This window comes from Cyclopterus lumpus, chromosome 21 (genome assembly GCF_009769545.1).
Source record: "Cyclopterus lumpus isolate fCycLum1 chromosome 21, fCycLum1.pri, whole genome shotgun sequence".
Classification (NCBI taxonomy): domain Eukaryota; kingdom Metazoa; phylum Chordata; class Actinopteri; order Perciformes; family Cyclopteridae; genus Cyclopterus; species Cyclopterus lumpus.
In genome coordinates, this window is record NC_046986.1 from 5,524,984 (window position 1) to 5,538,178 (window position 13,195).

A 13,195-nucleotide genomic window follows, 5' to 3' on the forward strand; every position below is an offset into this window, starting at 1 on the left:
ATAATAATAAAAAAGCATTGTAAACAACATAAAATGCTATTATTGCGCTTGATTATATTACATCCGATGTTTGATAATCTTCACAATCAAGCTCGGTGTGCGACTGCGCACAACGAATGCCACGTACTGGTTGGCGTTGACAGTCTTTGAGGACACTTCCTGATGCTGGGAACCGGGTCTAGCTAGGCTAGCTAACATATCTGATTTTCACGGTTTGGGGAAACCTGTGAAACGCAGCGTGGTCAAGTCGTCTGATTCAGGTAAAAATACTCTCTTTTTGTTGGGGGTCCGGGCATATGATAATAGAGTTTGAACTACACCGCAGTTAAGAGTGCTGTTCTACTAGCTAGCTACGTGGTTAGCTTGTTAGCTATAGCAACTGATGTTAGGTTCGCTGCGCAGCGAGCTAACGCGGCGCGAGCTCACCCCCAAACAGGTGCGGAGGAAGTTACCGACAAAACATGTCGGACACCAATCTCTTCTTACTTTAAGGAAGACGTAAATGGGTAAACCACTGTGTTAAAGAAGCCTGGTTTACCTCGCGACAGCTGTGAATGCCTTCTTAGAAGTAACGTTAGCGTTGAATGACAGGAAGCCGATTTGGCTTTTTGGGATTGTTATACAGCGAAATTAAGGCAAACTACTATTATTCAAATACGTGGAACTAATGCGAGATTACCCGTGCTATTGCTTTTAACTGTGCATTCAAAACGTACAGTGTCACCATTGGCATTAATGAAACGGCCTAGCTACCATTAGCAGTCACTAAGATAGCTGTGGATCGGCTCCTGACAGATGACTCTGCGTGTTTTTAAAGCGGCGTTATCGAGACTACGATGACATTTTAACGTTTAATTCGGACGCGGTGACTAAAGATGTCACCGGCCGCCTGTATGTCGGGCAATCTCCGGAGGAATCGGTTTGTTGTTATCCCCGTTTATCTTAGCAACTTAGCTCACTGTATGCTAATCGTTAGCTACCACACAATCCCTAGCATCCAGCCAATTATTCATCTGGCTCGGGACAGTCAAAGCCGGAGCATTTCTGGAATTAGAGCCACAATTGTTTTCGTTGTCCGGCCTCGGAACATCATCAGGAAACGTCACAGTTAATCCAGCTGTTGACTGCTCGCGATCAACGTGAGGCTGCATCGTAAACCCTTGAGGCTAACTTGAATAACACAAATATGCTTGGAAGTTACAAAAAAAGCAGATCTAAGATTACATACAGTTTTACTTGCTTCATATTTCGTCACATAATATTAAAAAATATATATATCTAAAATATCCGCTGATGAAAGCTGTTATTATCTTATCACCTTGTTGCTATGTTGTGTCATCTGTAACATCGTGGAGCTCTGTCCTTGCCACCTCACAGGGTGATGTTTGACCCTTAGACTCCACTTTGTCTTTATGTATTAGATAATAATGAGTACAAACAGACTTTTAGAAAACACATCAGCAACCTGCAGGTAGATTATTAAAGATTGGGGGAGACTATTAATACAATTAAAACAAAAGATTAATAAAGAGAAGCTCTCCCTTAATATGTAACTGTCTTTAAAGAAGGCAATGCGGCTCAGTTACAAGAGGATCTGCTAATTATATTGCCTAACCACATTTAAATCATAAATAATGACTAACAGCAACGACTTCCCCAGACCTGCTCACCTACTTCCACAGGCACACAGCGTATTATGGAAGGATTTACTTTGATGACAATGATGCATATATTTAAGTACATATTTGAGATCTGTCAATACTGAGCAGAGGGATGGTCTATTTTTATTGCAGTCTTAGTGAGGTGGCATCGTGTTTGGTCTCGAACAGTATCGTCAGTAAAAATCCTTTGGCTTGACGCTCTTGATGCCTGAAGTTATGTGACCTACTTAACAATTTTATGGCCGTACGATCAAATGTTGTTAAATTCCGTCAAATAGGCTCTTGAGAAAGAGAGATGGAAAGCTAAAACAGGTTTTTTTTTTTTTTAAACTGCTTTTCCTCTGACGCTGTTAAGTGGTGGGAGCAGAAGAGGTCAGACAGCACCATGAACGGCCAGCTGGACCTGAGCGGGAAGCTGATCATCAAAGCCCAGTTGGGCGACGACATCAGACGCATCCCGATCCACAACGAAGACATCACTTATGACGAGCTCGTGCTGATGATGCAGCGCGTCTTCAGGGGGAAGCTGCAGAGTAACGACGAGGTTACCATCAAATACAAGGACGAAGGTGAGTCGGGACGCACTTGTTTTGATTTGTTTTTGGTAAAAGTGTGAATGTTGACAGTGAGTTTTCTCGAGGCCAGCTTATTTATTTATTATGAAGTGGTATGATACTGATATTCTAATTACTTTACCAGGTCACTTAACCATGTAAGTCCAATGTTTTCTTTTGGTATTCTAGCATATTTTGTGTGGTAGAGGTCATTTCCCTTACAGTGAATCATCTCTCTTTCACCTTTTTTCTAGATGATGACCTCATTACCATCTTTGACAGCTCTGACCTCTCCTTCGCCATTCAGTGCAGTAGAATACTCAAGCTGACTTTGTTTGGTAAGCATTTCTTTTATGTTACCCATTCATAGAAAGACACAGCCGTGAAAGAATTATTTGAATCCCAACTTTAAAAAAAAATGTAGGTGTCGGCGGGCGTCATCATGATGAACTGTGAACCAAGATGTTTCACATCAGCAGTTACAGCAACCGGTCACTGGGGGGCAGTCCAGTTTAGGTTTTGCTCAAACAAACCTCAGCTCTAGAAAGTTGTCCTCACTGCCTTCTCACTAATTTGGGGTGGAATTTCCAAATGTTTCCAAACGCTGGTTCAGCAAACAAAGTGACAATTGGTAGATTAATGTGTTCACAAAAGCCCTCTGCCTGTTCTACTGGTTCCTAATCTTTTATCTTTAATATGTACCAGCTCAGCTAAATCCACAGTCATTGAAGCCCAGTAACTGCATGCCATGTATAAGCATATACATGTGCTTTATGGGTAAATTGTGTTTTCTGTTTGATTACTAAACCTTGATTGAAAAATTGACCTTTTTCCAGACATGTCTCTTAAAAAGTTGAAAGCTAAGTTAATGGTAAAGTATATAATCTCCCCCACTCCTTTATCCATTAGTTTGACCCACTTATGCTTCAGGGTCACGGGGCTGGAGCTGACTCCAGCCGACATTGAATTGGACTGATCAGAAATGCCACTAAATCGAAATCTGAAACACACAATTTATTTATTTTATTCTTTACTGATAATGTCCCCTGGCAGGCCATTTCTACATTATACTGTTTGTTGATAATTACTCCATTTCTTGTTATTGTTATTCATGTAAAGGCATGATTATGTCCCAGTTTTTGGCAGTTGGATAGTCTAAATTCGGTTCCTTCCTGCCAAGAAATAAAAGTTGCGGGAGACCTTTACCAGTTTTGGAATATCGCCGTAAATAGAAGTCAAACCTTTTAAGATATTGAATCTACAGAATATTGCTATTGGCTCTGGAAAAAACACCACAAGCCAGAGCGCACCACAGTTGTGCATACTCTATTAACACAGTGTGTTGATCTTGTTTACATTTTAAACAAAAAATGTCTCAGAGCTACAAATACACTCGCTGTACTTGTGAATCTGTACTGACAACGTGATTTTTTTTTCTGGTGCTCTGATCTGGGTCAGTCTGACCTCCTGATGCTATTATAAGCCACGGAGCTGCACGATTTTTTTCTTTTCTTTTCTTACTTCCTCCCAATCAAATCAGAGTCATGACCTCACGTGGGACTGATATTCTCGGTCATGTTTTTTTCCGAGATTCGAAATGGAGCGCGAGTACCTGCAATCTTCTGCAGGCCGGGGATGTCCAGCGATCTCCATTTTAGCGTCCATTCTTTTGCACTTTTTTTCCACTCCGTTGAAAGAAGGTGGAGGTCATATCAGGTCAAAGGTCGGGACGGCTTGTGTCCTGTTTTTGCTGCATATCGACAGTAGAGAAATCTACCTCCTTGGTTTTGATAGCTTTTATTATATTTCATTAAACCGGCTCCCTTTTTGCCGTTCTTCAGCTCTGTTGCTAGCTGGTGATCATGGAGATCTCTGTCAGCTATTGTGAGCTGCTTTGTCCTTTTCAACCAGGAGATGTATGAGCTCTGTAATCCCAGGTATTTAGGGTGTGGAGCCAACAGCATTATCATTTATAATGTGCACATACTTAGTGTAGACGTAACGGCTTTTCCAGACCAATGCACTTCATAATTGTTAGTATATATTGTTTATTTTTCACATTAGCAGATATTACGGTATACTGTTTGTGCTGACGAACACTTTTTGGATTTCCCTGCTACCTTTTTTGTTTGGTTTACAATCTGCTGGGCTGTTAAGACGAGTGTTAAATTATGGTTATGAATGAGATCCAGTCATTTACAAAAAAATACCCCCATTAATAAAGGTGTGAGTACGGGATTGTTGTGGTCTATCGTACACTTTGAGGTCTGACACACAAATGGAGTTGGCATGTTTCGATCTCGTGCCCCAAACAAACAACGAGGGATTTTTTTAATTGTCTCCCTTGTGTCCTCTTCGTCTCTCGTTATCTGCAGTGAACGGGCAGCCGCGACCTCTGGAGTCCAGTCAGGTGAAGTACCTGCGCAGGGAGCTCATTGAGCTCAGGAATAAAGTCAACAACCTCCTGGATAGCCTGGAGCCCCCCACAGAGCCTGGTCTGGCTGCTACAGCACCGGACAGCGGTACACACACACACACACACACACACACACACACACACACACACACACACACACACACACACACACGATACACACAGGAGCAGTCGTGCAGAGCTGTTGCGCATCTACAGTATATGTTAATTGTTTATAATCAAAGGATGTAAATGAATATGCCTAAATGCTAGTTTATTATTCTGTTTATTTAGATTATGTTCTCATCCTCATAAGGGTCATTGTAACTGATAATTACATTATGATTGCACCGTGCTGAGACGAACAGGTGAATTTTGTATAATCAATGTCTTTCATGAGGCTTTTGGCAGTGCAACAAAACAACCTCAGACCTCTTAATGACAAACAACTATTATTGCCACGTGTCGTCTTTGTCTCTGCTGGTTCTTAAACATCTCTGTGGCCGTTGTCTCCAGACTCAGTGGATGGACGTGAAGGCAGAGTGGTGTTAGCGGACCACGCGCTGAAACAGGCCCCGCCTCCAGTCAGCGCGGCCAGCATGTCGGCGTTCGACCCGTTAAAAAACCAGGACGAGGTCAGCAAGAACGTCATCTCCGCTTTCGGCCTGAGCGAGGACCAGGCCCCAGGTATTTCACCACATTTTTTAAAATGCAGGACGATTTAGGATTTGTTTAATTTCGTCGCGTAGCTGTCACGTAAAGAGTTTCCTCCGCTGTGCCGTCTGAGTAGCTCCTCCAGCGGTTGCACTAGAGGAGCGCTCGGGAACCCCTGACAGCATTGCCTCCTCCTCGTCTGCAGCCCCTCAGCCAGTGGTGCCCCCCCAACCACAGGCTCCCTATGCTGGAGTGCAGCAGGGACCCCCAGCTGCCATGGATGGTGAGTCACACACACACACACACACACACACATTAAAAACCCTATACAATAAATCAACATGTATGATAACAAATGTGAAGGGAGTCTAGATTAGGTGAAATGTTAATGTGGCAGAAGAGTGTTCTCAGAGAAATTATTTCAATTTAAATGGATTAATAATAATAGGTTAATAGATTGGGTGAATGTATAGTGTCTTTTACGGTTTACGACATGTACTTGAAGCGAATGTTTCGCCCTTGTTTTTGGGGGATCGTGTGTGTGTGTGTGTGTGTGTGTGTGTGTGTGTGTGTGTGTGTGTGTGTGTGTGTGTGTGTGTGTGTGTGTGTGTGTGTGTGTGTGTGTGTGTGTGTGTGTGTGTGTGTGTGTGTGTGTGTGTGTGTGTGTGTGTGTGTGTGTGTGTGTGTGTGTGTGTGTGTGTGTGTGTGTGTGTGTGTGTGTGTGTGTGTGTGTGTGTGTGTGTGTAAACGAACAAAGGATAAGACTCTTTTTACTTAATGTTCTCGGCACCACTCTGGGAAATGGTCTTTTCTGATGATAAATACTGGGTGATGGACAGAAAAGCATGTAAAAGATAGAGAGAGATAGATAGATGCTCCCAATATTTAATTGATTACTACCGGTAGCAATGAGGGAATGATCTCGTTTGTGTCTCCTTGTTTTCGGTGAAGAACGGCCCGGGCGGGCGGAGCCACAGAGGTCAGGCCTATCGTATCGTTTAGCACATTGTTGAATGGGGATCGGATTGTTTTCAGCTTTCGGTTTGGCCTCGCTGAAGGAGGAAGACCGCTGGAGCAAAAGGGTTTGAGAGCTTGTAACTTATCAGGCTGAAGATCAGGACGCGTGTGGTTGTACTACTGCCACTACACTGGTGGTTTGGCCTGGTTGGCTTTCAGGGGCTATCCATGGAGCTCAATAGGAGTTAAGTTGATCCAAATGAAGACCTACTCAGTCACAACAAAACAGAGTAGTTGATTAATCTCAACGATTTTTAGATTAATTTGTCTTTTTACCCGTGGAATATTAAAATAGAGATCAACAGAGTATTAAAAACATATGCTCCCCACATTCTCACCGTACACTTTCCCCGGTTTCTGATCCAAATCGACAGACCAGGGGCCGTTTGTTTGGCCTCTGCGGTGGCGTCCTGAGTCGGTGAGCCGGGGGAACTCTTTGGGTTTCCCCTTCAAACGCTTATACAATGGAATTTTCAACTTTATGGCTTCATGAGTGTATTTAAGCAGCTTAAAGGACAACATATAAAAAAAATAAAAAAAGAAAGAAAATGATGTCAACTATTGCAGCAGCCCAAGAGGTTATTGCTGAGCAAAGGTTTGAGATGCTCCTACTATAGCTTTCCTGCTTAGTTAAAGTGTGTTTTGGTTTGGGGGCGGGGTCTAAGCCCGACGTGGTAACACACTGTCCGTTCAGTACGGGTTCCCTTCGTCATCTCTTATCTCACTTCAGTGCGTCAGATTGGATGCCAACTGAGCATGTGTGGCCTTTTTTTATTTTTTATTAAAGCTTGGCTTAAGCCTCACGTTCAATGCAAGTTTATGAGAATGCTGCTAACAAGACCCATACGCAGATGGCAAAGATGTCTACCTGTTGTCTGCCAGATGCCGATAGACCCCTCTCCCCCGAGTGTGAGAGAGAGAGAGAGAAACTTTAAACGCATGTACATGTGGCAACATGCTCGGACATCTGCACGAGGCTCTTTATCAGATGGGCCGGTTGGTGTGAAATGTTTTTTTTAAAAATAGGACCTCGTTCTCATGACTCGTTCTTGAGGCATGTTTTAGAGGTCAGCGAAACGCTTCTTCGTGCCAACGAACATGATTCCCGTAACTCTTGAAGCGTTCGCGGCGCCGTCTTCAGTGAGTTTTTTTTTTCCCCCCCGTCTTTTGTCTTGTGAGAGCTGACCTCTTGGCTACACTGGGGAAGGGGGGTGACGTGAACTCCCCCCGTGGCCACGCTTCCTTCCATCGCTAATTGTATAATATCTTTAAATTATTGGACACAAAATAGAGAGCGTTATGCATTTAGGGTTCTCTCACAGTACATCGTTTCATAGGAGTCTCTTTTCAGCTTTGTCAAGTGAGGGGAAACAATTAAGAGACTTGGGATTTGGGAATAATTGCTCATATTGGTATCAGATCTGTGTACTGATCATGCTTGTCCCTCCTCTTTCTTTAGGTCAAGTGTATCAGCAGTACCAGGCTCCAGGTGGATACCCGCCTCAGCAACCAGGTGCCCCACCTCCGCAGCAGTACGGCATGCAGTACTCTGGTAAGAGTAAAGATGGTCAGGGTTTTAAGAGGGAGCTGCTGTGTGGGGGCTCTTCTTTCCTCTCAATGGTGAATTAAAGCCACTCCATCCCTTCCTCCCTCTCCCTGCAGGATACAGCACTCAGCCCGGAGGCCCCCAGCCTGGCCCCCCGCAGCCGCAGCAGTTTCAGAGCTACGCTCCTCCCTCCTCCCAGGCTCCAGCCCCCGCTGCAGCTGCAGCTCCAGCTCCGGGCTTCCAGGGCGGCCAGCAGCAGCAGCCCCAGCAGCCCCAGCAGCCCCAGCAGCCCCATCCAACTCAGGGAGCCCAGCAGTATCCACCAGGAGCCTTCCCTCCCCAAAACTATACCTCTCAGGCCACCCAGCCTGCCAACTACAGCCTCCCGCCAAGCTCCCAGCCCGGCTCCGGGTACCAACCCCGCCCAGTATACACCCCGCCCCCAGGCAACACTGTCACCCCTCCACCGGGAGCCGCTAACCCGTACGCCCGCAACCGCCCCCCTTACGGCCAGGGCTACGCCCAGCCCGGCCCCGGGTACCGGTAAAAGAGGATAACGGATGTTACTGATCCACACGGGGTACCCCCCCCCCCCCCCCCTAACCCTCCCCCTATGTGTGGCTCTAACTGTTTTGAGTGGGTGCAGGAAACACAGGTTTACAGCTCTGCATTCCCACACTGTCCCATACAAATAAGTCCAAATATGAAACGAGCACCCCACCCCCCCCCCACCCCCCACCCCCCCAGTCTGATGGTTAGTTTGTATGCTGTCTCTCCAGCACACCACTCTGCCCTGAGGCCCTGGTGTATGCTCCTTGTGTTATTCCCCCCCCCCCCCCCCCCCACTGTCTGCTCTTCCCTGTCGTGTCTGTAAACATGTACTCCGTCTGTACGCACACACCTCGGAGACCAAAACAGACCGTTGGTTCTTTTCATGGTAGCTCTTCGTAAAGCGAGTGAGATCCACATCCTGCATTAGCGTCGTCGTCGGCGACGACCGCGTCGAGATGCATTCACAAGACACTATCTAAAAGAAAATTCACCCCCTTCTGTCGTTTCTTTTTTTTTTTTTTGGTTTTCGTCGAGTTTTGATTTTTTTAATTTTTAATTTTCTTGATCAATTTCACCACCATGTCGGTATTAATGATGTGTCAATGAAACTGCCCCATGTTGGGAAAACTAGTTAAGTGATGGCTCGTGGGAGGTGTAGTATCCCAGGTGTCATGAAGAAGGCTTCTTTTTGTTTTCGCTACTTGTGATCATCTCCAGCTTGCTGTTCCTCTTTATCCTATCACTGGTTTTTACTAATAAATCAAATTCCACCCTCGAGTGAGATTTAGTTGTTTATGTATAAACTGTAACATTTTTTTTCTTGAACCTAATAAATGATTGAGACCCAGGTGGGAGTCTTTTTTTTAATTTTTTTTTTTTTTATATACATATTGAGTTGACGCTCTTCCTCACTATTCGGTTTCTAGTCCTGTTCTCCCCCACCAAGATTTGGAAAACTTTAATGCTGCTATTCCTATTTATATTTCCATCCTGTGGAATAGGGAACTCTTTGTTCCAGTCCTCATGCTAAGCTAAGTTAGCGGGTACCTTCAGAGTGTCTAGAAATGGTCCCATCCACCTCTCAACGAGAGAGAGTTACTTTGAGCTTTCCCAAAATGTTTCACCTTTTTACCTTAAACATAAAATGCATTTAATTCAGATGCAAAATGAATATCAGTAAATACAAAAAAAAACAAGATTTATTGCTGGAAACACGGTGCATCAAAAACAACTGCAGTCGTGACAGATGTGGTCAAACCTGAACATCCAATGATTGAATTTATGTACACTTTTGTAAATTTGAACACAATCATAAATGTTGTCATTGCTTACAGTATGTCTTTCCCCACATTGACGCCGGCTTCAATTATGCTTTTTCAGTTGTATTTTATAGAAAAGCTGCATTAAAAGCATTAACAATGCTAAAATCTTCCCAAAAAGACCTCCATAGAAACATTGAGTTTACGCTCAAATAAATCAACAATTTGGCAAATAATCTGTTTTTTTTTCCTCTTATACCTGAAATATATCAAACTATATGATCCCTGGTATACATAATGCATTCACACCATATACATATATGAACAAAAGGTATAATACTGTGCAAACTGCAACTGCTAATAATCCCTTAGGGCCAGCAGAAGGTTACATAATCCAAATGTAAAATTAAACTGATTGGCACCTTTTCTGTATACACATGACAAAATGTTGTGTGCTTATTGACATGCAGGTATTGGGGAACCATTTTCTCATCTCAAAAAAGCCCGGGCACACAGAATATTCAATAACGATCCCCCCCTTTGATAAATAATATACAAGTTATTACACTTTTGGGAGCCAGCTTCCCAACATTTTCTCTGGAAATACCGTATATTCAACGTTGTGGTTTCGACTCCTGCATTCCTTTGTCGAACGCATTTCTGATAAATAGACGAATAAGACTGATTAGAGTTTCGTGACGCGATAGTCTTGTACAGGTTCATACCTGGGAGAGATCAAACCCTTCAGATAGACCTATCTACGGTGTCCATGGTAACAAGAAAGAAAGGCCCACCTCCCTTTGCCTAGTCGGGCCTCTTCTTCCTCCCCCACCAACAAAGTCCTCCTTCCTGGACAGGCCCCTTTTGGGATCCTACCACTTTCCAGGGATGGGTGTGCCACACTCGTACCAGCCCACGTAAGTGACGTGTGACTTCCCTCCCATCTCTCCAAAGTGGACCGGCTCTTGTCTCAACGCCCGGTAAAACCCTGGCACATTACAAAGAGGAGAGCATAAGAGTCGACGTGATTAAAGACTTGGATTATCTTTTATGGTCGTGACTAACACCCCCCCCAAAAAAAATTAAAAATACCTGGCCTGCTCGGTAGCTGCTCCGCAAACATCTGGTTGCCGGTTCGCCCGTCCAGGAAGGAGTCCACGAACTGACAGTGGTCCTCCCCGTGCCCCGACTGGTCGCCGATGTTGTAAAACTTCCCTGTGGAGAGAGGAAGAAGGAAGTCGATTTCTGGCTATGAAAATAAATCCAGTCGCATGAAAAATGGCCTTACAAATACAGTATAGTATGTGGTAAATTTTTTTTTAAGAAATGGCCATAAAAATACCATAGTTTATGTCATAAAACATCATAAAATGGCAATAGTATACTATCTCATAGCTATGCCATAAGTATAGCATGTCATTAAACATTTTAGTAGACTGTGGGTCAGCAGGTTCGTCTTTCAATCAGAGAGTTCGATTCCCGCGGCCCCGCCCTAGTCGATGTGTCCCTGAGCAAGGCACTTGACCCTTATTGCTCCCTGTAGCTGTGTCTACGGTGTGCGATTGGAAGTCGCTAAATAAAATGTATTTAGTAAAAAAAAATTGCATAGTTTGTCATACAATTTTTATAAAATGTCACAAATGTCAGAAAAATGTCATGAAAACTGCTATATTTCATACAAAAGTCAAAGAATATTACGTAGAATACTACTTCAAAAACAAAATGTCATATCTGGTGAAAAATGCCGCATCTCATAAAAAAGTCAAAGTGAAGTCAATCCTAAAAAATGCTTTGTATAATATACCATAAAATAAACGTTTATAAAAATGTCAAAGTATAGAATGTCATAAAATAAGTAATGCAATAGTTGAGTATATCATACAATGGTCAAAGCACAGAAAAAGGTCACAGTATAGTGTATCATTCCGAATATCATCGTATATAGTATGTCATAATAAATAAATAACAAATGTCAACGTATATTATCATGTTAAATAAATCATGATAAATAAATGCCTAAAGAAACGTCATAGTATAGCTTATCATAGAAATGCCATAGTATGGCATTTAAATAAAAAAAAACATAAAAGATGTCATCCCATAAAAATGTCATTAAATAAGTCATATTTTCTTATTCCATAAAGAAATAGAATAGCAGATCATCCAAAATGTTATCAAAAATGTCATAGTACATTATGCCAATAAAAAACATCCTTCAAATGGTCCAATGTGTCATGTAAAAACATTTTTTTATAGTGCACTATGTCGTAAAAATGTCATAAAGAATGGTATACTACGTGATAAAAAACAGAATAGTAGTATAGTATAAATACAGCATTGTGTAATTACCATTGAGGGAGTCGCTCAGGTAGATCTTGTATCTCAGGGAGTTGCAGAGCTGGATCCCCACAAACTTCCGGTACCAGGTCCTCTTCACGTACTGCTTCCCGTTGCATTCGGAGAAGTCGTCGGATTTAAATGGGAACTGAGTCCAGATGGCGTCTTTGCCTGCAAAGGAAGTCGTCGGCAAAGCGAGGAAGTCGTTAGTGTAACGCGTGTTATCGGTTTTAAAAAACTGGAATATTCAAAAAAAGCTCCATTTTCGCCAGATGTTTTTCACCTGACACGTGTTCGCTCACTTCGTGGATCCGCTACAAAACATCGAGAGAGAAAAGAAAAAAAGCCGCAGTGAATAACATCATCGAAAAAAAAACTTTAATAATAATAATGAAATAAGACATCTTAGACACATTTAAGTTTTGCTCAGCTTTGTAAAAAAAAAAAAAAAAAACATGCCCGATTCTGTGCTAAAAGACACAGCATCACTGGAGGGTCCTGCTCCCAGCTCGTTCCTCGGCGTTACTGTGAATTCATAACTGAAAATAAAGTAGAAAAGAAAATGAACACAAAAGGCATAAATCCATAATTTGAGGAGTTTTCATTCTAATTTCCTCCCAAAAGCTCCAGAAACTGGGATGCAAAATTACATTTTCATTCCTATGTCAGCTAAGAATGGGTCTCACACACACACACACACACACACACACACACACACACACACACACACACACACACACACACACACTGATGGTTATTCCATGTGCTGCATTCAGATGTCCCGACACTAGTTTGGCCAGCGGGCCGAGCCCAGGGGAAGCTTCTGGTGAGTCTTTGAGACTCCAGATGCTGAGATCTAAATGAAAAACTCTGTGAACCTCTCCACGCAGATCCTCTCTTCGCTTTTGTGTCGCTTTTTTTTTTTCTTTTTTTTTTTTGGGCCATTTTGTATTTGGAACAAAAAGACATTTCACTGCGCATTTAAAAAGTAGGCCTGCACTTTATTAATAGCCTTTTTTTCTACAACGACTCGGCAGTTCAAGCACACGGTATTTTAAAGCAGTGTTTCTTGTAAAAAAGTAATGTGTCCGAACAAAACAAACTATGGATTCACGAGCTCACGATGAACGCGTTTCTTTCCTCGTTAAAAAAAAAAAGAAGAAAATCTTGCCGAGACGATTATTCTTAAAAATGTGAAACTT

At 42.9% G+C, this 13,195-nt stretch overlaps 2 protein-coding genes across 3 annotated transcripts in view; one reads left to right on the forward strand and one right to left on the reverse strand.

The window, feature by feature from the left end:
- The first annotated feature begins 109 nt into the window (after positions 1–109).
- On the forward strand, positions 110–9,244 carry tfg (trafficking from ER to golgi regulator). Of its 2 annotated transcripts, none has more exons than XM_034562024.1 (8): positions 110–260; positions 2,017–2,230; positions 2,470–2,553; positions 4,591–4,737; positions 5,145–5,315; positions 5,419–5,565; positions 7,759–7,851; positions 7,962–9,244. In XM_034562024.1, the coding sequence occupies exons 2-8, from the start codon at positions 2,047–2,049 to the stop codon at positions 8,390–8,392; spliced, it is 1,257 nt and encodes a 418-aa protein (XP_034417915.1). In that variant the 5' UTR covers positions 110–260; positions 2,017–2,046; the 3' UTR covers positions 8,393–9,244. The 2 variants fall into 2 exon arrangements, with proteins under 2 accessions (XP_034417915.1, XP_034417917.1); XM_034562026.1 differs by having other exon boundaries at positions 5,488–5,565.
- Positions 9,245–9,608: 364 nt separating this feature from the next.
- LOC117750433 (target of Nesh-SH3-like) overlaps positions 9,609–13,195 on the reverse strand; it is a 28,759-nt gene continuing 25,172 nt past the window's right edge. Inside the window, 6 exon segments of the mRNA XM_034561656.1 lie at positions 9,609–10,644; positions 10,749–10,871; positions 12,006–12,164; positions 12,277–12,295; positions 12,297–12,307; positions 12,453–12,532. Of these exon segments, the coding sequence (XP_034417547.1) occupies positions 10,529–10,644; positions 10,749–10,871; positions 12,006–12,164; positions 12,277–12,295; positions 12,297–12,307; positions 12,453–12,532 (508 nt within the window). The 3' untranslated portion in view covers positions 9,609–10,528.